The sequence below is a fragment of the Triturus cristatus genome, chromosome 6 (genome assembly GCF_964204655.1).
Source record: "Triturus cristatus chromosome 6, aTriCri1.1, whole genome shotgun sequence".
Lineage (NCBI taxonomy): Eukaryota > Metazoa > Chordata > Amphibia > Caudata > Salamandridae > Triturus > Triturus cristatus.
In genome coordinates this window covers 1,677,164,337-1,677,186,877 of record NC_140589.1, presented here as the reverse complement: position 1 = coordinate 1,677,186,877, position 22,541 = coordinate 1,677,164,337, and the positions used below count along the sequence as shown (strand labels likewise).

General features: G+C 40.7%; 1 protein-coding gene across 4 annotated transcripts in view; it reads right to left on the bottom strand.

The window, feature by feature from the left end:
* Positions 1 to 22,541, bottom strand: part of LOC146821801 (uncharacterized) — a 149,555-nt gene that overhangs the window by 109,734 nt on the left and 17,280 nt on the right. Inside the window, exons 2-3 of one of the 4 annotated variants that reach the window (XM_085612847.1) lie at positions 7,205 to 7,270; positions 7,025 to 7,104 (exon numbers count right to left, since the gene is read on the bottom strand). The exons of 1 other annotated variant lie outside the window; for it this stretch is intronic. In XM_085612847.1, the coding sequence (XP_085468973.1) occupies positions 7,025 to 7,104; positions 7,205 to 7,224 (100 nt within the window). In that variant the 5' untranslated portion in view covers positions 7,225 to 7,270. Of the gene's footprint in view, positions 1 to 7,024; positions 7,136 to 7,204; positions 7,271 to 22,541 lie in introns of all 4 variants that reach the window. 2 more of the 4 variants (XM_085612849.1, XM_085612845.1) reach the window with 2 other exon arrangements.

The window sequence follows — 22,541 nt, the reverse complement described above, 5'->3', positions numbered from 1 at the left end:
TAGATAAAGTAAACCTCTCTTTGGTGCTGCCTGTACAGGTTGAAGAAGATACCGCCTACACCCAAACAAGTATGGAGGAGTTAGAGGAGGGCAGTTCTTAAGTAATGAAGGCTCATAAGAGGAGCTTGATGCACAGTACCTAAATGTTCAATTTGTTTCAATGGATGAAGAAACACACAAGGAGGACATTTACCGACAAAGGTATATAGAAACTACCCCCTCTTTTACTGAGCACCAAATTAGTCCTATTGACAAAAATAACTGATGCTTTTCCACTAGGCAGAAAAAATGGCCACTCTACTCTTCCCGTTCAAAATCACAGCATGCCCTGGTGATACCCATGAAGCGGGTTCCATCCAACTTCCTAGATACGGAAGCATATGATGGAGGCTCACTGTGCCAGATTTGGTAGCCTGAATTGTATAACCTCAATTATTCATATTGACAGCTCTGCAACGCAGCTTATGTCATCTCATGCACTGGACACAACGGGCAAAGTACTTTGTCAGCCTGTACTGCCAACAATACGTCCATTTCTCTCCAGGGCTGAGGGGGATGACTCAGAGGGGGGATGACTCAGATGAAGAGGTTGCTAGCTTTCATGACCATAAGGACCTCACATCTATGGAGGAATGAACACATCTACTATAAGCAGATAATTATATTTATGTAACCCTTGCAAGATCAAGATTCGAAAGACTACCATTCAGGTTATAGCAAAACATGCCACAGCCTCACCTAAAAAGCACAGAATAAATTTGAGTTATGGAATAAAAAATTTGCTTTTCAACTTCAGAGACAAATTCCATATGTTTATCAAAGCAATTCCAAAATTGGGTCATGCCTGGTAAGAGAGCCTGTTGCGGATGAAGAACCCAGCAACTATCTTCTACAATGATGCACAAAAGAATTACAAGGCCGCCTAAAAACCTCCCACTTACCATTTGCATCACATAATAAACACCGATTCAGTTATAATGGAGCCTGCCCACCGCAGGTCTAGAAAACCAGTTTCAACAGTCAACTGATCCTCTAATAAGGCAGAAAGGAGAATGGGCACTATTTACAAATGGGGACATTTTCATGGCACCTAACATTAAAACAGCTAATGCTATAGCTACCCTCAGCCGCTATGACAGACTGTGGAATGATAGTTCCCAAATCATTGAAAAGCTCCCAGGCAATCAGAAAGAGTAAAACACCATCCTATAAGGTGAAGACATAACATCAACATCAATTACTGACACATTCACAAATGCTGCAAATGCAATTATCAGGCAGATAGCAAACAGGGTCATCTTCAGATGATATGACTGGCCCAGGGAGCTTTTTTTTCCTTAGGGCTATCTCACTTCTGCTGGAGTCCTACACCTGTGGGTACGAGAGCTCTGATTGGCTGCCAGCACATACAGGTAATTCATTTCTCTTAAGCAGGAGCACAAGAAGCATATGTATTTAGTGATATATACAGCATACTCTTACCGATTGTGCGTTTTACATGTTATCACATATTCACAGATGAAAATACACTGCGCATCAAAGAGACATAGGGGTCGCCACAAAAAATACAAACTATAAATGATATGCAGCCAAACTTAGAGCAGATCTTATAAAACTTAAAAAGACACTGGACTTATGGTTTTCCCACCAGATAAAAGTTTCATTTTTTCCCGAAATTTCTATTCACATTTTATTGACAAAAATGTCATTTCATGTACTTAATACAAAACAACTAAAACAGAACTAATAAGTTATCAAATCTTCTATTACAATGATTTAATAAAAATACACAATATTAGAAACCCTCTTGGTAGGCTGAGGGGAGAAAGAGGCCAATATTCTTACATGAATTACGGCTACTATACTACTGTTTCAGAGACTTTACAGAGAAAATTCAAAGTCATCCAAAAAAGTTATACTTATCCCACCTTTGCGACTTACTGTGGGAGCGGTGGTGGGTGACGAAAGGCCAATAAGTGAACAATACAGTTAAAAGAATAAAGAATGTAATGTTAAAAAAAACTTACATTAAGGGAGCTTGTACTGTTTAATAGCCACCAGCAAATTGAAAAATAAATGAAAAAAGGAATGATGATAAAAATAGGATTATCAGTTTCCAATAAAAGTTGATCCAAGGAATCTTCACTACAAGCTCCTCTGCAATTCAATGCAAGCGTACAGGATAAAGAAGCTTGACACTTTGGAGGTCCAACCGCCCAAACGCCACGTCCGCAGCCGCAAGTAGACCACAGCAATGGCAGTCTTCAGACCGCCATATTAAGAGTCTACCACGGTGCAGGACGTGTGGCTGCAGAGATCTTTCAGCGGTGGTGACTATTTTTCCATATGTATCGATGCCTGTGTGAACATTTTGACTGCATGTGTGTCGAATGCACACAAATGCATGATACAGGTGGAAAAATATCACCTACCTATTGCCGGAGTCTAGCCCATATGTAGGCTGTGCGGGCAATGGGTATGTGGCACAAAAAGGACTCGCTTGTATATCGCCGCAAACAGTGTCATAATCCTCGGGGTGAAGATGCTGTTGTGAAAGGGTGACCTGAAGAAAGTTTCCGCCAACTTGAAGCTAGAGGTCCCACCGCCACAGTCGGCTCGGCAGAAAGCCAACTCGTAATATGGACGGTGGGAAAACTTCTCTGCACCTCCCTATGGCAACTGCTATTCTCCGACCGCGACCCCGTCGGTCTGCTGACAGTGTCAGCGGTTCAGGCGCAGTCTTTGCAATAGCAATCCACCCAACTTGTAATATGGTGGTCAGACTGCTGAGCTTGCTACGGTCGGACCGCAACCCGAGGGTACAGCCGTTCACGGGCCGCCAAACTTGTGAAAAGGCCCTAAATATCTATGAACTTGGGGAAAAGTGCAAATAGCAAGCTAGAGATGGTGGTCAGGATCCCTTAACAAAGCAACCCCGGAGATTGGCCTTTCTTCTGAAGCAAAATGTGGGTAGGGGTTTAGATGTTAGGGCTTTTTCCAACAAGGCTGCATAAATTGCTTGAGTTGTGTTGGTGAAAAGAATTAAGCTGGAAAAGCTCTAGTTGTTGGAAGGTGGAGGGCATCTTGAAAGCTTGTACATAAAAAGAAGACTTCAGATGCTTTGGACGCTTTCTCTCAGCCAGTTTACCTTTTGATAGAGTTATACAACATTTCTATTCCTAAAAGACATGGCATGCAGGGTTACACTAAGCAAGGCTCCAATGGCTCAGAAAGGCCTTTAAGGGAGATTATGGTGGGGATGTTTGCAGAAATTTAATAAACTTGGAAAAGGGTGCAATGCTGCTAAAAGCATGGGGAATGATCTGTTCACTGGATCGATATCAGCACTGCACCCTAGTCCTCAGAATGTTTCAAAGGTTTCAGAAGTACAGAAAATTCATTTTACAGAATTCACAAACTGGCAGTTTAGCATATACTATGTTTCCTGTAAATCAGACAGGAAACGTCTTGCATAAGTGTCTCCTTACTCCTGTATACAGGCACAGAGCTCGGATGAACTGAGATCTCAGGCATCTAGGAGTAACTTCTGCAGTCTCTGAGCCCACTACTGTCTTTAGCCTTTCCAAATGACACAGCTATTTAGGCATGGAGAACCACAGTAATCAGGCAGAAATACCCCACAAGTCTAAAGTGTTGGATGAGAAATTAGCTATTCCAACTATGGTAGACAGAGTAAAAAAGGGACAATGGCACACAGGTGTACAGATGTTCTTTCTATTAAGAATCAGTAAAGACTTTAAAATACAGATCGACTACAGAGTCAGTGGGCATAAACAAAAGCTATATAGTATGGAAATTATGTATTGGGATGACTGTGTCTACAGTGATAGGTTATGGTAAGCGGTCTCTCAACTAACCTACATTGCATCTCACTACAGAAGTGACTTCATGTAACTATGCAAGAATTGGTATGCCTCACCATACAACTTACAGGCTACTTCATATAAATCTCAAAACTGGATGACTGCAATTTGTTTAGTGTTAAACTGCCCAATGCCGGTTTTCTCAGTCCGTAACTTGAGTGTCATATTAGATTCCAACATGACTTCCCAGGCTCAAATTGCATCAGTTAAGTTCTGTTTTTACCAGTTTAGGATTTTGATGAGAATTTTTCCTGTCTCAGCTCTCTCCCTCAAAACTGCTGTGCTCAATGCCTACAAACAATCCAGTTTTGAGATTTTAAGAAATTCATCTATCTAGGTCAGCCAAAAAAACACATGCTGTCCCCCTAGCGTATCCAAATTGCTATCATGAGAATTTTATTGAATTTGAAAAAGATAGTCTGATAGTAGAAAGCAACACCACTCGTTTCCTTTCCCAAAGCAAATCCAATTTACTCTCAGATCAGTGAACAAATTAGAATTAGTTACTCCAAACTACAAATCTGAGAAATGGGGCCAGAGAGCCTTTTCCATTATTGGCCCTCAACATTGAAACCACTTTCCACTCACCTTAAGAGTCAGAGCAACTGAAAATGTGTGCGTTTTCCCCAATAGCCAATATAATTAAAATGGATAATGGAAATTTCTGCCTGCGCCTAAAGACCAGTGGTTCTTAACCTGTGGTCCGAGGATCACTGGGGGTCCACGAGGCCTACTCAGGGGGTCCGCAAATGTTTTACAAAATTGTATAATATTACAATGAATCGATTAAAATAAAGTATATACAAATAAAGAAGCAGAATTGAACATTCACATTTTTTTTGCATATTTGATTGTGCATTACACAAAATATTTCAATATTTGAGCATGCGTTTGGTGTATACTTATTGTTGTATTTTTTAAAGTCCACATCATAGAAATTGCATAGGCCAGGGTCCTCGGCTTCAAATAATGACTCATTGGGAGGCCCATGGATTCCAGTAAGGATTTAGTGGGGGTCCACAGAAGCCAAAAGTTTGAGAACTACTGCTCTAGGCACTTAGAAATAAATAAAGAAATTCCCAAATGGTAGAGGCCTTGTCTGAGTGAAAGAGGTATATAGTTGGTCTTCGCTCTTGTATTATCAAAGGGAACTGCATATCCCGGCAAGGCAGACTGAGGTAGCTCCACTCTGAGTTTGGAATCAACACGGCTGCCTAATCCAAATAAAGATGAATGCTCATACTTAGCACAAATAAGGTATAACATTTTACTGCCAGTAAAGGTCCATTAGCATACGAATACGGCTCTTCAGATCAATCCCACAGGATAATACATACTAGAGATGAGGGTTTAATTTACAATTACATATTTAAATGTAGAATTTATCAGAGCTGTCACTGTTAAAGGATTAGCACATGGCCATGGTGCAGAACATAGAACACGGCTACAAAATGATTACAACAAACATGCAAACTCCAAGTAGATCCACATTTTAACAGTTTAGTTTTATTCAATTTAGATTCTTAGAAGGCACTCTGCCACTAGAAGTGCCCTAGCGTTAAGAACCAATAACTAGAGAAGATGATATTTAAGAAGAATAGACTTGATAAACAGGTTTTAAGAGCTCTCTTAAAAAAGAGGTGATGCGTGATCTTAAGGCTAAAGGTAGACCGTTCCACAGCTTCTCTTCCAAGAAACCGAAGCAACGGCCTACCAAATGGCTTCTTTACAACATTGCTGGTACTTATAGCAGCATTTGCTCCTCAGAATACAAGCTACATGATTTGTAAAGGTTCAATTTATTTTGTTATGCTGGCCGTATATGAGAGGTAATATGCTTTATGAATGGGGCACAGACACTTGAAGTGAATTCTTTCGTCCATGACTACCAAGTGAAGATTTCTAAGTGCATCAGGCACATAGTCAAATTTGTTAATTGCAGACCAGGCAGGCTGGTGCATTCTGTACCCTTTGGAATTTAAGTAGTAAGTCCGTGGTGAGACATAGATAAAGAATATTGCAATAATCAAGTTGACGACAAGCAAAGGGAAACACAATATACAAAAGTGCTAGTTCTAGCAGCTGCATAGTGTAGCAGCTTGAATGGCAAAGTTTATTGATAGAGAGGCATAGTGACAATTCAGAGTATATTAGAATACCCATAGACTTTGCTTACATTGTGGGAGATGATGGAAGTGTCATACTGAAGGGCTAAAATTATTCATCTCAAAGTTCTTTATTTTGTCTATAAGAATGAACCCTGTTTTATTGACATTCAGCTTTAAGAATTTGTACTCCATCCAATGACATACGGCTAACAAATATTAATGGAGCATCTCTAAGGATGAACGGGTACCTGGGCATTGTCTACATAAGAGAGCCTTGCAACCATGAGAGTGAATTAGATTTATCAAGGGGCATTTGTACACATTTAAAAGCAAAGGGGTTAGGGAAGGACCCAGCCGTACACATATTGTTAATGGGAAATCTTGAGAGTAAATGTTTTCCATTTGAAGTGTTGTGTTCTTCTGTACAGAAATTAAGTAAACCACAGAACATAGGTTATGTCATATTATTGTGTGATTTGGATAGGCATAGCAAAGGCTTCTGATGTTCTAATAAAAGTATAACACTGTGATTTTGTTCACCTCTCTATGCAGCCTAACACCCTCTCCCTTTTCCCCATAGCCCATCAATTCTCCTATTACTTTCCTTCTGTGGTTATTGTGAGGAATTGTATTACTACAGGTGTAGGAATAAGAAAGAAAACTTTTTATTCACCAGGGATAACATCCCACATGTAAAACTGATCTTGGCCTATTCGTAGGTTTTCACATTTCATTAATTTACTGGCTGACTTGCGTAGGAACAATGTGTTGTTTTCTTCTCTTAAAAATGTTTAGAATATGCTGTTAAATGTTGTATAATAATATTGTTAAGAAAGAAAAGGTTGTTAAAATACTCTTTAGTCAGATGGCTCACTAGCTGTTGCGATCCCATCTCAAAGTTGGTGACTGACATTATTTCAACAGAAACAACGAAAGGACAAATTCAGTCCCTATTTCACAACATAAGAGTTTTAGATACAACAGACATTATAGGAAAACGATTTTCAATGAATTAAAAGTACAGTTAATTACCTTTAGAATGGTTTGTTCTGACAACTATATTTGACATGACTATTTTCTGGTTTAAGAGGCAATCCATACAGCTGTAGAGTCTGCAAACAATGAAGACTTCAAGAAAGACGTCTAAAACACATGGATCAAGTAGAACAGAATATTAAAATGTTAATCAAAACAGAGGCCGATTGTACCCACCTGTGATTAGAAAGGCCCATTACCAGCTTGTCAGGTCAATTTGTCACAACCCTTTGCACTTTCAACCTGAGATGGCAAAGTGAAGAACTCAGAATTACATGACCAAAGATACACCAAATAAGTCAGAGTGATCCAGTACAATTTGATGGTGAATAGAAAACATAAATGTGGTGGTGTTGTCCACATAAGGTAGCACTTTCACATCTGTGTTGGGATAAACAGGGACAACAAGCAGACTGTAACTATCAGCAACTGAAACCAAATTGTGGCTATGTGCCCGAGCAATTCTGTTCCAAGCAGCGTATGTTGTACATGCATTTCATTTTATATGGATGCGCTTACTAATGTCTGGCTTTTTTTTCTGAAAAAAAGGGTTTTGTGTTATTAGTTACCTGATCATATATCGCCAGAGGTTAAACCCATAAGTGTTGATCCCACTAAAATGATACAATCAAAACAGAGATGACGTTTGGAAAGGGTAAACTCTGCAGTGATTTAAAGGAATTACTGAATGGCATCAAACAGGGACACCCTATTTTTGGGCAGATCTCGGAGAGGGTAACATTTTAGGACATGTCTTTGACATGTTTTCTCTTACCCCTTCATTCTTCAGGAAAAAAAAAAGAACTCTGACCCATCTTTACAATTTTGTTTTAATTATGTCTCTCTCACTAATCACACGTTTGTGTTTTTGATATGTTGGAGAGGCTATTATTGAAAAAATATTAAATCATGATTTATAAAGCATTATAGTGAATTTTGAATGACTATCAGCTTTCACCTATTGTATACTTAAAAATTATGGTGCCCAGGTTCAAAGCAAACATTGAGGAAATCCACTGACTAACTGTGGATATTTTGCACACAAGACCACTTCACGGTCTGCGTTTGCATCTTAAAAATTCCTTCCGAATGATATCCCTGCTCTGAATCTTTTCCAAGGGCTTAAAGGTTCTTCATTCTTTAAACAGAGGTTAAAGTATACCAGTATACTTTCTCTACTGGTATCAAAAACACAAATTAATTGAACATCCATAGCTAAAGATATCAAGCGGTTGTCTATGGAGTAATCAAAGTAGTTGTATATTTATTTTAACAAATAAAGCTAGAACAATTACAATATGTCTAGGAAATGTGTGCATGGGCAGATTTTTATTGAATGATGGGCAAGTAAATCACATTGCTATGATTATTCAAATTTAACAATGGCAGACAAGTGAACATGTTGGAAGGTCAAGAGATACTTCAAGATGTGTGTGTACTCAAATATGCTCGATTATATCAATAGGCTATATTGTCCATTTTTTTTTCAATTGGTGTCATAGAAATTACACATATGAATTAAGAAGGTGTCTCGTAAGGTTAATATTATAAGAAAACAAACATCACAAGATCAGGGGGAAAGCATATAATGAAAGAAAAAACAGATAGAGAGTGAAGGGCAACAGATTAGTAAAAGCCAGATCATTTTATGCAATTAAACAAATTATTCACTGCAAAAGGTTTCTTGATCGACTAAGGTAGGATATTACAAACATGCATCCGTATTATAGATATATCCAACTTTTAGCATTATTGATCTGAAATAAAACGCAAAAAAATCATATTTTGATGAGAACAGTGAACAGTAAAATATTTAGTTACTAAAAACCTTGTATGATTTGAGAACTGTATCCGAATTTACAAAGAACTCCGCTTCTAAGGAAAGCATTTTGTTCAGAGAAAATGGTGATGCATGGGTCATCACAAATATAAGTTAGTTTATTAATCTACAAAAGCCATTAAAACTATGGAGGAAGACATTTTAGGAACTCAACTGCTCATAATGGTATATCATAATTTAACCAAACACAAGGAGATGATGGACGGAGCGCTGAAACTTTTCAGACACTCACAGATCTGGGTTAAATTCATCATCATTCTTTAGCTCACTTCGCCACCTCAATTCAGACCCAGCTCTATGCAAATCAGTCTTGACCCTGTGCCTCATGGGAACAGTCCAGCCCGAACTACCAAGCCAGGTCTTCCCTGAACCAGAAACAAGCATCCTGGGACCGGTTTCAGGGTAACACCCTTTATCAGCCAGGCTAGCTTGAATCCAGTGGCAAAGTGAGCAAGAGACCCAGGTCTGGGCATACACTGCCAACTTAGGTCAAACAAAGCAAACACAAGGAGATGATGGACGGAGTGCTGAATCTTTTCAGACACTCACCCCCAGTCACAGATCTGGGTTGAATCCATCATCATTCTTTAGCTCACTTCGTCACCTCAGTTCAGACCCAGCTATATGCAAATCAGTCTTGACCCTGTGCCTCATGGGAACAGTCCAGCCCGAACTGCCAAGCCAGGCCTTCCCTGAACCAGAAGCAAGCATCCTGGGACCGGTTTCTGGGTAACACCCTTCATCACCCAGGCTAGCTTGAATCCAGTGGCAAAGTGAGCAAAGAACCCACGTCTGGGCATACCCTGCCAACTTAGGGCGAACAAAGCAAACACAAGGCGATGATGGACGGAGCGCTGAAACTTTTCAGACACTCACCCTAACTCACAGATCTGGGTTGAATCCATCATCATTCTTTAGCTCACTTCGCCACCTCAGTTCAGACCCAGCTATATAGAAATCAGTCTTGACCCTGTGCCTCATGGGAACAGTCCAGCCCGAAATGCCAAGCCGGGTCTTCCCTGAACATGAAACAAGCATCCTGGGACAGGTTTCTGGGTAACACCCTTCATCAGCCAGGCTAGCTTGAATTCAGTGACAAAGTGAGCAAGGGACCCACATCTGGGCATACCCTGCCAACTTAGGGCGAACAAAGCAAACACAAGGAGATGATGGACGGAGCGCTGAAACTTTTCAGACACTCACCCCCAATCACAGATCAGGGTTGAATCCATCATCATTCTTTCGCTCACTTCGCCACCTCAGTTCAGCCCCACCTATATGCAAATCAGTCTTGACCCTGTGCCTCATGGGAACAGTCCAGCCCGAACTGCCAATAATTTAAGGCATAACATATGCAAAGAGAAGTGGGAGTATCCAGCACTGCAACAAAGGAGGGTGATAGACCTAAAATATTATAATCCCATATTCTGATACTGTTGTTGGCATTCATCATCTCCGTTCGATGCTGCCCCTTGGTAAGGTGATACAATATTTATGTGAGTATGCATTTTTATGAAGTGCACACGAACAAGGGCATAAAACATGGCGAAGTTCTGCTTCAACGTTACACAGAACACACAACATTTTAAACACTACTATAGCCAACAGAAATCCAAACAAGTTAGAAAAAAGCCAAGAACAGAATAGTAAAGCTAAGTTATGCACTGGCGAGAAGTTAATGCTATAAAGGAGATCATATGGAAATAATTGGCTGAAGGAGGGGGGCAGATGCATTCCTCTCAGTTTGGATTTGGACTGGAACATAGCACTGTGCCCACACTGTTAGGTGCCATGGATCGAATCTACAAGTCGACTATCCAATCGAATACGCGGCGTACAGAACAAACGCGCCTCTCAGCGGCATCAAAACAAGGTAACTCACCACCTTTCTCTCGCATACAATGCCGGTCGCTCTTCTCATTCTGTGTTCCTTCAGATGTTACAACTACTTTCTCGCTTCATTCCCAGCTTCCAAGTGAGGACCACTCGCCAAATATAAACATTTCCCTTCCATCTTCCATACCGACAACTGGATGAACAAAGTAAGCCATTCTTCGAATATAATTATAGAACCTTGATTGACACTCGAATGGATGTGATTACACCTCTTATCTTACTCTTTTCTATCCAGGTCTTCCACCTCGTCTCCTTCTAAACCAAGGTAACTTTATTGCAACACACAGTAACAATCGAACTTAAAAACTACAAGGGGTTTCCCTTCGGCATTGACACATGCTTTTCCTCCTTTATTTCACAGGTCCTGATGAGAGACCCTGTCAACTAAGGGTCTCGAAACGCGTAGACCTTGTATTAAGACCACAAGAACCAACAAACCCTTTAAAATAAGAACCATTTATAGATTTGTTTTTCTGCAAATTCTAGTTCTATGGTCTAAACAGAAAAGTCTGTAAAACATGTTGTTTTTATTTTCACTTTTTGATTCACAAGCCTGTGCGTCTGTATGATTGGACAGGAGTGTTTGGTATGCAAGAATAGTATGTTATTAATGAATGATCAATAAGTGTGGTGTAATTCTTTTGTACTTGTTTGTGCAATTTAACTTTTTTCTTGTTCTATGAAAAATTGATTCAGCCATAGGAAGGTCTAAAATTCCTAAAAAGAACATTATTAAAAAATTGATTAAATTCAAGTAAAAAACAAGTTTCCGACACATTTTGTTCCACTTCCAAATGTGTCCTCCTAAATAGAACGGAGTTTGAATACTCAGCGCAGTATCAGCAGTATTTTTGTTCAATCTAATAGAGGCTCAGCTCTACTGCCTCCAGCCTACCTCCAGTATTGGTCACAATTATCTTAGCAGAAGTTCTTCTGCGAGAGGTTACTCTGTGAAAAATTTCACAGCTTTATTTCTTTTATTAGTTACTTCCTTCCTTCCTTAACTTTTATATCAACTTTTATATCTACTTTCTATTCACTTTTCCGTGCACACTTAGCTTGCGTGAAAGGATGACTGAAAGCGACACGTTTGCATACAGTGAGGAACATATTAAAAACCTTTTGGATGCCCCCCCCCCCTTTTTGCTTCAGCTTCACTTAGCATAACAGCGCAACATCAGAATGAATCAGATGAACTATTAAGATTAAAAAAGAAACAAATCCGGACAGATTTGCATGGACACTTTTTGCTACAACATCTTAAAACCGGAACGATTCCTGGCGGACTTCAAATCAAAAATATCCCGGTCATCTTCACAGAAGATTCAATTTATAAAAAAGGATATAGCCAAATAGAGACTAAATGTAGCAGAGACCTGATGGTCCTGACAGTGGAAACAGCCCAGCGTATCTCCAAAAAACAATTGGAAGAAATTGGAATTCTAGAATCACAAATCAAGTCAAATCAGACAATCACAGATTCGAAAACACTACTCGACAAGGTCGAGAAGGAAATTCTTGAATTCAAGGACTATACAGTGAATCAAAAAACATATAATTTTGAAAAAGACAAACGGAATTTCTCTTTGTCAAATGTCTATCCATACTTACAAACAGATTTCTATTCACAACCAGAATCTCGTAGATATTTATCAACATATCAAGGCCGATCCTCAAAAAATTACATTACTTTTTCTGAGACTTCCTCTTCATCGAGTGGCAGCGAAGGAGAAGTAGAAGACAGATATAAAAACAGCAACCAACGAGGCAACCTCCAACGACCACAACAACAACAAACTCCTTTTTTAGGAAGAGGCCAACAACGGTCAAGAGGACGAGTACGTTTCAACACACAACCATGGGAGATGACAACCAGACGTCAGAATTACAAAAATTAGACCCATCACTAGTATTCAATCTATCTAAGCGACCACTTACCCAAGACGAACAAAGTATATTGGAGAAAGGACTCTCCTTTGTCCCTGCCAAACATACGGATTTTATAAGACTAAAAATGGAGGCAATAGAATTCTGCAGAAAAATAAGACTAAACCTTTTTTTCGCTTAATCCATCCCCAGAGATTCAAAATGACACTGGGCTAAAGAAAGAATCTTCTTTTTGCCCACCAGCCAACAAAATCCCTAAAGAAGTAGTTATTTTCGAAAAAACATTACTTTCAGCCATAACAGAAATGGAAAACAATAGAAGATGGGTCAAATTCAATACAACTAAAACTCAAACAGAAGCCCTGTCCAGACTACAAAAAGACACCTCTGTAGTAATCAAACAGGCTGATAAAGGTGGTTCAATTGTCATTCTAGACAAAGAAGACTATATAAGAGAGGTAACTAGGCAGTTGGACGACATCCAGTGTTACAGAAAAATAAACAAAGATCCAACCCTTGAACTTCAGAATATTCTATTCCCGATCCTTTCTGATGGTTTAGAAAAAGGTTTCCTTTCAAAAAAAGAATTTGAATTTTTACAAAACAAAAATCCAAGGATACCTTAGTTCTACGATCTCCCAAAGATTCATAAAAGCGAAACGTCACCACCAGGCAGACCAATCATCTCCGGCTGCGACTCCTTGTTGGAACCTATTTCAAAATTTGTCGACTACTTTTTAAAACCCTTTATTACAGAGGTACCATCTTTTTTAGCAGACACAACTGACTTTATCAACAAATTGACATCTATTAATTTCTTCCCTGACCATCATCTAGTAACACTCGATGTAGTGTCGTTATATACACAAATACCTCAGGATGAAGGCCTTGTGGTAATTCAATCATACCTTGAAACGAGACAAAACCCCAAAGTTCCGACTGAATTCATTATGAAACTAGCTAGTTTCGCACTTAAAAAGAATTATTTCAATTTCAACGGACAATTTTATTTCCAAGTCAAAGGAGTGGCTATGGGATGTCCATTTGCACCAGAATTGGTGGTACTCTTCATGGCCAAATATGAAGAAAAGTTCATCTACAACGATAATCCCTTTACTCAGTACATCAGTAAATTGACCCGATACATAGATGACGTGTTTTTGACTTGGACTGGGTCTCTGGAGAACCTAAAAAATTTCCATGATTGGCTAAACAATCGAACTGTGGACATCAAATTCACCATAAATCATTCTCAGACTAAAATCGCTTTTCTGGATGTAGAAATCTACCCCTCTGACAATGGTTTGGCCACCACTCTGTTCAAAAAGGCAACCGACCAGAACAAGACTCTTCATTTCTCAAGCTACCACCCGAGAAACCTACGCGAAAATTTGCCCTTCGGCCAATTTTTACATATACGACGAAACTGTCAATTCAAAGATGAAAACATGTTTCATGCCACCACACTATTTGAAAATCTGAAAAAAAGAGGATACTCTAAGAAACTCCTAAAAAGATCAATAAAAAGAGCCTGGTGGACCCCAAGGGAAGATTTATTAAGAAAGAAAGAGAGGCAACCACTCCAAAGGACCGTCTGTGTCTCGACATTTTGTCCCAACTCAAATCTATTGAAAAAATGCATTATACAAAACTGGCATTTGATCAAAAATCTTGATGCTTCCTTCCATCAAAATCCCCTGTTCGCTTTCAAAAAAGACCGCAACATTGCCAACAAAATCATCAGAGCAGCAATGCCGCAAAATAAACCTATGACTGTACGGCAGAGGTCTTCAAACTGTGGGGCGCGACCCCCAGGGGGGTCCTGGAGTCCTAGGAAGGGGGTCGCAGATTCCCCAGCTTCACTTGTCCCTGTAAAAAGACAGCCGTCCTGGAACGGCTAATTGAGATCGTTATCAGCTGCCTGCCTGAATGAAAGGCAAATGCGCTGGTAATCTGAAAGTGTAAAGGATGCTTGGGAGCAGTTCTGGCTCTTTGTGAAGACAAAGATGTGTGGTTTTTTTTTAGTTGAAGTGCAAAGAGTTAACTACTGAGCTGGGAAGTTCTTACTTTTAATTTTAACTGCATGTACACAGCCCTTAGTGCCCCTAAAGAGGTGTTGAAGGGACAGTTTTGTAGAAAACAGAAAACTGCATTACATATGCTCTGGTATTATTAAAACCTACATTTTGAAAGCACCATTTTATTGTAAAACTATTCACACGTTTTTCAGCATTGTATCTTACCTTGTGTGTAATGCAAGTATAAAAAATGTACTTACATATACACAGTGCTTTCCGTCACAGGCTGTGACTTCATAGCACTAAAAATACACATCACTATTCTCCACTGCACCAATCAAGATTTAATTATGTGGTTCTCTGGTTACACACAGACCGCTGCAGTGCATTAACTAATAGATGTTTCATAATGTACTACAGTGCATTTCCCACTGAGCAATAACTTATTTTATTTATTTTTCATTTACACTGCCCATTATTGTTATGTAGATACCTAAAGGTGAAAGACCTAAAAAACGTACAGAATATTTTGGGCTTATTTATGAGAAGCTTGCATTGCCAGAGCATCCCTTTTTTTGATGCTCCGGTGGCGCAACCATCTCAACCATATCTATGAGGCAGTGCAAAGTCACCCTGCATGGCTTTGAATTGCCTCATAGATATGGAGTAATCAGTAAGACATAACAGCGCAAGTCACTGCGTTGCCTTACTCTGCGTCAAGGAGGTGTTCCATGGGCTTTGTGTGGGGTTCCCACGCAAAGCCCATGGACTTTGATGCTGCCCCATATTTATAAAATCATGTAAGCCTGGGGCAGCTCAAAAAACGGATGCATCTATAGTGGAGGCATAACGAGGAGAAATGTTTTAATTTCTCCTCGTTTTTTCTCTTTCCATGTGTGCTGCATTCTGCAGCTCTCATAAAAATAGGAAAACGCCCCTCAGGATTGTTTTAGTGAAGGAAGGTGCCTCTTCCTGTACAAAAACAATTCTGCCTTCGTTGGTGCTAGGTCGCAATTTGGGAAGGGAAAAGGACTGGATAGCACCGTATTTCATAATTACAGTGTATTCTTGCCCTTTCACATTGGCAATGGGCAGCGCCGCAAGAAGACTTGCAGCGCTGTCCTACGCCAATTCCTCATAAATAAGGCTCTTTGTTTTTAGCTACACCTTTGGCTACATCCCTACACTCAATTACCTTTGGTTTGCTAAACACGGTTTAATACAATTTCCCCACCCTAAAAATATTTGCTGTGGTAATTGGGGGCTGTTAGAAATGGGGTCTCTAGTTGGCAATGGTTTGCACCTTTGCTCAAGTAGGGACCCTTCCTTCTAGTCAGGGTAAGAGGGATACACTACTGAAATAACTCCTGCTCACCCCCCTGGTAGCTTGGCACAAGCAGTCAGGCTTATTTCAGAGGCAGTGTGTAAAGTATTTGCACATAACCAACAGCGATACTCTGAAAACACTACAAAAGGACACCACACCACACCAGTTTAGAAAAATATCCAATTCTTTATATATTCAAAACAAGACTAAAACGATAAAAATCCAACATACAGTACTTAAAAACATGCACTTTGCGGGGCGCTGGCGTCAGTCGGTTGGTCCAAACTGCAGTGTGGGATGGGGCAGTGTGTCGCAAAACTTAACGAGCAGTGCCCCCAAGCCGCGGTGCCGTCACGGTTGTAGAAGTCAGTGACGGCGTCGGTGACTCAGGGCAGCGAAGTGAATCGAGGCGGTGCGGAGTGCAGTACCCACAGGTCACGGTGGAAGCAACAGCTCGTTGAGCGTCATCAGTGAGACCAGGGTTGTGGTGCAAGATGCAGCGGTACCCTCTGCAGTGCCTTGAGGGCATGGAGCCAGCGGCAGAGTCAGTGATGGAGTTCGTTGCTTTCCCCCCTCTGTTGCAACTGAAACCACGGTTCCAGAGGTGGTACCCAGAGGTCAGTGAAGACTTTGTGGTCCCTGAGACTTCAGAACAGGAGGCAACAAGTAAAGAAAGTTCAGTCCAGTCCTTTCACTGCCCAAGGCAGAAGCAGCAACTGCAGGCCAAACCAAGAAAGCAACAACGCAGCAAAGTTGCAGTACTCCTCTTGGCAGTTCTTCCAGCTCTTCTTGGCAGGTTCCGTTATTACAGCGAGTTCTACAGTTCTAGGGTCTGGACCCCAATAGTTATACTCCGTTTCTCTTTGTGCTTTTGGGCAGAGAGTGCCTGTGCCCAGCCCAAACCAGTTCCATCCTCTCTGGCCCAGCTTCCTGGCAGGAGGTGGAGACAGCATTGTCCAAGGCAGACCAGGCCCAATATGGTGCAAGATAATCTTCTCCCACTACTATAAATACAGCCCAGGTCTATTCAGCTCAGCCTTGACTCATCCAGGAAAAGATGGACACACCTTGACCTCCCCAGTAGCTGTCTGATGAGAATGCACATCCCCAGCCCCTATCACTCCAAAGCTAGACAGTCAATCCACAAACCCAGCAGAGGCACACAGGATGGCTAAGCAAGGAAATGCCTACTTTCTAAAAGTGGTAATTTCAAACACAGAACATAAAAATCATCTTTACTAAAAGATACATTTTTATATTCTGAGTTCAGGCATGCTAAACCCCATTTCTCTATCTTGTCCCAATGGGAAGATATGCCCAATAAGATGTTAAAAGTAAACTCCCATTATCCTATGAGACAGATAGCCTTTCCATAGTGAAAAATGAAACACACTGTAATTCACTAACAGGACATGTCACATACACCAGTACATGCCATACCCTTAATATACACGGCACCCTGCCCACAGGGGTACCTTGGGCCTACCTTAGGGGTGACGTACATGTAAGAAAAGTGAAGATTAGGGCTTGGTAAGTGGGTGCACTTGCCACGTCGACATGGCAGTTACAAACTACGCAGACACTGCAGTGGCAGGTCTGATAACCCTTTTCAGGGCTCCATGGGCGAGTGGCAGAATCAGTACTGCAGGCCCACCAGCAGCATTTGAGTTACATGCCCTGGAACCCTCAGTGCACTTTACTAGGGACTTACTAGTAAGTCAAACATGCCAATCATGGAAACACCAATCCATAATACAATTTATAATATGAGCACTTGCACTTTAACACTGAACAGCAGTGAGAAAGTGCAGAGACACTGAACCAGCAAAAACAGAGTCAAAACTAGGTCAGAAAGGAAAAAAACAGGGGAAACATGCCAAAAGATGGCAGGTATAATAGGGGCATTTATAGTTATCGATAGATGTTGATGATGAGGAGAACCAGTTTCAAGAAAATATTGTCCGATGGGGTCCTTACACCTAAGAAGGTTTGACAAGGGGGTCTCGACATCAAAAAGTTTGAAGACCACTGCTGTACGGGATTTTGTAGGATTACAACCAATTCAAGGCCACCATAGATGTGGCACATGCATTTTCTGCGATTCTACAATCGAAGGAGACCTCTTCGAACACAATTCCATTTTTTGGAAACACGAAGCATTCACCAATTGCAAAAGCAAATCAGTAGTGTACGCAATCCGTTGCCCTTGTAAACTCCTATACATAGGTAAAACAAGCCAAGAAATCAGAACCAGGGTGTCCCAACACAAATCCCGGATTAATAAAAATGTGTTAACTGCTCCACTAGTCAACCATTGGAGAAATAAAAATCATCAAATTGAAGATCTAAAATGGACAGTCATTGCTAAAGTAGTCCGAGACGCTAGAGGTGGCGATGTAGAACACAAACTCTCTAGGACAGAAGCTATGCTTATTCTCAAATTCAATACTGCTACTCAGGGTCTTAATGAATTATCTGAACTCTACAATCTAAATTAGAAGACGAGTATAATCCATCAGAGATAACCACGAGACCACAACTCACACACCTAGATCACTCCAAAACTTGGTCTGCTTAGCTAGTGAAACGGTAATCATATAAACATCAATGCGGGTCCTTATAAATAGTTGAGCGCTCTCGTTTTATTAATACACATAACACCTCTTAAACTAAATTACAACATCGGATAAACCGTTTGTTCAGCACGAGAATAGCATCCACCTCTGAATACATGAAGCAAGCAAACTACTGTATTCCACGGTAGAAAAAAGTCTTTTTTCCATGTCTAAACATTAAGCTCCAATTAAAAGACAACCCTGCACGCTGACGTACCACACGTCAATACGAGTGAGACAGGAAGCGCCGACGAAACGGACCGAAAAAACGCAGGTTTGCCCTGCGACTAGTTGTATCCATGAATTAATTCAAGGCCATCATTTTGCCAGCTAATTCGAATTCTCATTCTCTGCAGTCTCGTGGAGAATCTACAAGTCGACTATCCAATCGAATACGCGGCGTACAGAACAAACGCGCCTCTCAGCGGCATCAAAACAAGGTAACTCACCACCTTTCTCTCGCATACAATGCCGGTCGCTCTTCTCATTCTGTGTTCCTTCAGATGTTACAACTACTTTCCCGCTTCATTCCCAGCTTCCAAGTGTGGACCACTCGCCAAATATAAACATTTCCCTTCCATCTTCCATACCGACAACTGGATGAACAAAGTAAGCCATTCTTCGAATATAATTATAGAACCTTGATTGACACTCGAATGGATGCGATTACACCTCTTATCTTACTCTTTTCTATCCAGGTCTTCCACCTCGTCTCCTTCTAAACCAAGGTAACTTTATTGCAACACACAGTAACAATCGAACTTAAAAACTACAAGGGGTTTCCCTTCGGCATTGACACATGCTTTTCCTCCTTTATTTCACAGGTCCTGATGAGACCCTGTCAACTAAGGGTCTCGAAACGCGTAGACCTTGTATTAAGACCACAAGAACCAACAAACCCTTTAAAATAAGAACCATTTATAGATTTGTTTTTCTGCAAATTCTAGTTCTATGGTCTAAACAGAAAAGTCTGTAAAACATGTTGTTTTTATTTTCACTTTTTGATTCACAAGCCTGTGCGTCTATATGATTGGACATGAGTGTTTGGTATGCAAGAATAGTATGTTAGTAATGAATGATCAATCAGTGTAGTGTAATTCTTTTGTACTTGTTTGTGCAATTTAACTTTTTTCTTGTTCTATGAAAAATTGATTCAGCCATAGGAAGGTCTAAAATTCCTAAAAAGAACATTATTAAAACATTTTGATTAAATTCAAGTAAAAAACAAGTTTCCGACACATTTTGTTCCACTTCCAAATGTGTCCTCCTAAATAGAACAGAGTTTGAATACTCAGCGCAGTATCAGCAGTATTTTTGTTCAATCCATGGAACACCTGAAGCAGGAGCTCGCCTCCTGCCTCAGGTGTTCCTTGACACCTAACATACCATGGCCTTTATTTTCTTAGATTTAAGTGCCACCTTTGACACCATTTATCATCGGGTGTTTCACAAACAATTTGCAAATGTTGAAATTCAAGGCGCAGCTCTCACCTGGTTCCAATCCATCCTGAAAGAACGCTCTTTTCCGGTTATCACTCAAGCCTATGAATACTCGGTGCGCTGGCTAACACATGGAGTCCCTCAAGTCACCTCATGGAGTCCTACATTGTTAAATATCTATTCCGGGATTGTCGATTTATTCCTACGCTGATGACGCACGCAATTATCATATCCTTAACTTCAAAAGCTTGCAGCACTAACTCCAATTTAGTACACTTTTTAAAGTATGTGGCATGTTGGATAAGGCTCTATTGTTCAAAACTTAACGTAAGACAGATGTGTAGATTTTGGGTAAGTGTCACTACGGAGTCCTCATTGCTAGCCTGAGGAATTAGGCAAATGTCCTAACCCTAAGCAGGCGATTAAGGATATGGGTTATTTCTTGGAAAACAAGCTAACCATGGAGCAGCAAATCACTAAGTTTGCTGCTTGCCGTTTCAGCCTGCTAAGATGTTTGAGAAATATACTGTGACTCTTACTTTTAGAGTCCCAAAATACTATTATCCAGGCCCTGGTAATCTGCTACATTTGGGTGCCACAAACGCCTGAATAAAGCGACTGCAAACTGTTCAGAATGCTGCAGAACATTTGCTTTGCCATATTCCTGGCAGTGCCTTAGTTTGGCAATATCCTCATTGCCTGCACTGGCTTCCAATAACAAAATGCATTAAATGTCAATCCGTATGCTATGTTTATAATGCTTGAACTAGGCACGAGGGGTCGTAATCACCATTTTGATGACTCACGTACCGGCAGTCACTTACACGGGAGGCTGGAATGTCAAGGGGACTCGAGGGAGCCCGAGGAATATATTTTAGCGGACACTCCATTTTCATTACCGCGTCTTTGCCCTGAACAGTGGTTCCTTCTCCACGAAAAAGCAACAGGGAGCAGTGCTCTCTGGGAATTGCAGTGCTATTCGAACCACTCTGGTTGAAAAGGACATGTGATTTGGAGGTCGGAACTGATTACCCAATCTGGGACAAGCAGGATACTTCATAAGACGTGGGTGGAGACTTACAGTGATGGCAGTAGCATCTGAGGAAGGCAAGTTGTGCCGAAATGCATTATGCTGTGCTGTTTCCAATTAAAGGCTTCCATACGGATTCCTCGAGTGGCCTCTTTCCTTTCTTTGCCGGAGAGGTGGTTTTTGATATATATATATATATATATATATATATCATAATAGTTAATTACTATGCAATATTACATATACTACAGTAAATGGGCATTTCAGTGGTGCAGTACATCAACAGTCTGGGATGAGGGGGACCAAGAGTTTCTGGCATTTCTGCTTGGTCAACAAGATTTCAGTGATGGCAGAATACCTCCCAGGGACTGCCGACAAAATAACAGCCTGGTATTAACAGCACTCACAAGATATGACTTTAAGGAAACTAAACCCAAGGATACTCAAGAAAATAGAGAACAGGTGGGACCCTTTCACAATCTGTTTGCCTTGAGATTGGACCCTCAAGTGCACAGGTACTTCGGTTGGAGGCAGGACCCACAGACTACGGACACTTTCCTTCAGGACTGAAGCCGAGAGATGGGGTATGCATTTCCCACATTTGCAATGATCATAAGATTATCAGTATCGCTGTAAAACAAAAGCAACCCAAATGTCCATGCGAACTTGGGTATTTAAACAAACCCTAACAATAGATCACATGGAACTCATTCAAAGTAATTATCAATAGTACAGCTACATAACTAAATTCCAGATGCAACACAATATATGCCTGCAGAGTTTCAGTCATGTAAGTCAATGAATTTTGATTGTAAGAGTAGGTCAGGAGACAAAGGGCAAATGTGATACTCTGGTATTTAGTTGTGATGGAACCTTCGTGGGACTCTTCAATTCATTTTCCCAGTTTCTAGAACTTCTTCTGAATCCCCTAGGAGACGCACACCGCCTTGAGAAGTCCAGTAAACTATGTCTCATGGCATGGAGGATTACAGAGCACGAGGGAAAGTCCTTAGAAATTCACAAGAAGCAGAACAAATTCCGTCAAAGGCCTAGGCAGACGAATGGCTAAACGATGTAGTTGAGATGTATGGACTGGTGTTCGGAGAGGGATGTGGATCCTGTGGGATCCGACATTGTGCAATTATTACATTTATGTTGGCATTACCCAGAGCGGAATGGCATATATATCAGTGAATACTTACAGATCTACCATTTTGGCAGGGTATATCTCACAGAAGGGTCTTCAGTTGGAGAACACCCATTAGTGACTAAATTGATGAGGAGAATACAGCTTTTGCTTCCCAGAACCTAGATAGTCATCTGTTTAGGATGTGAATAAGGTCCTAAATATGTTCCTGTCTTGGAGAAATAAGTATCTCACCAGAAAGGAACTAACAGGTAAGCTAGCCGTGTTTAATCTCTTGAAAGAGAGTTTCAAATTTCAGGGCTCTAGACATTATA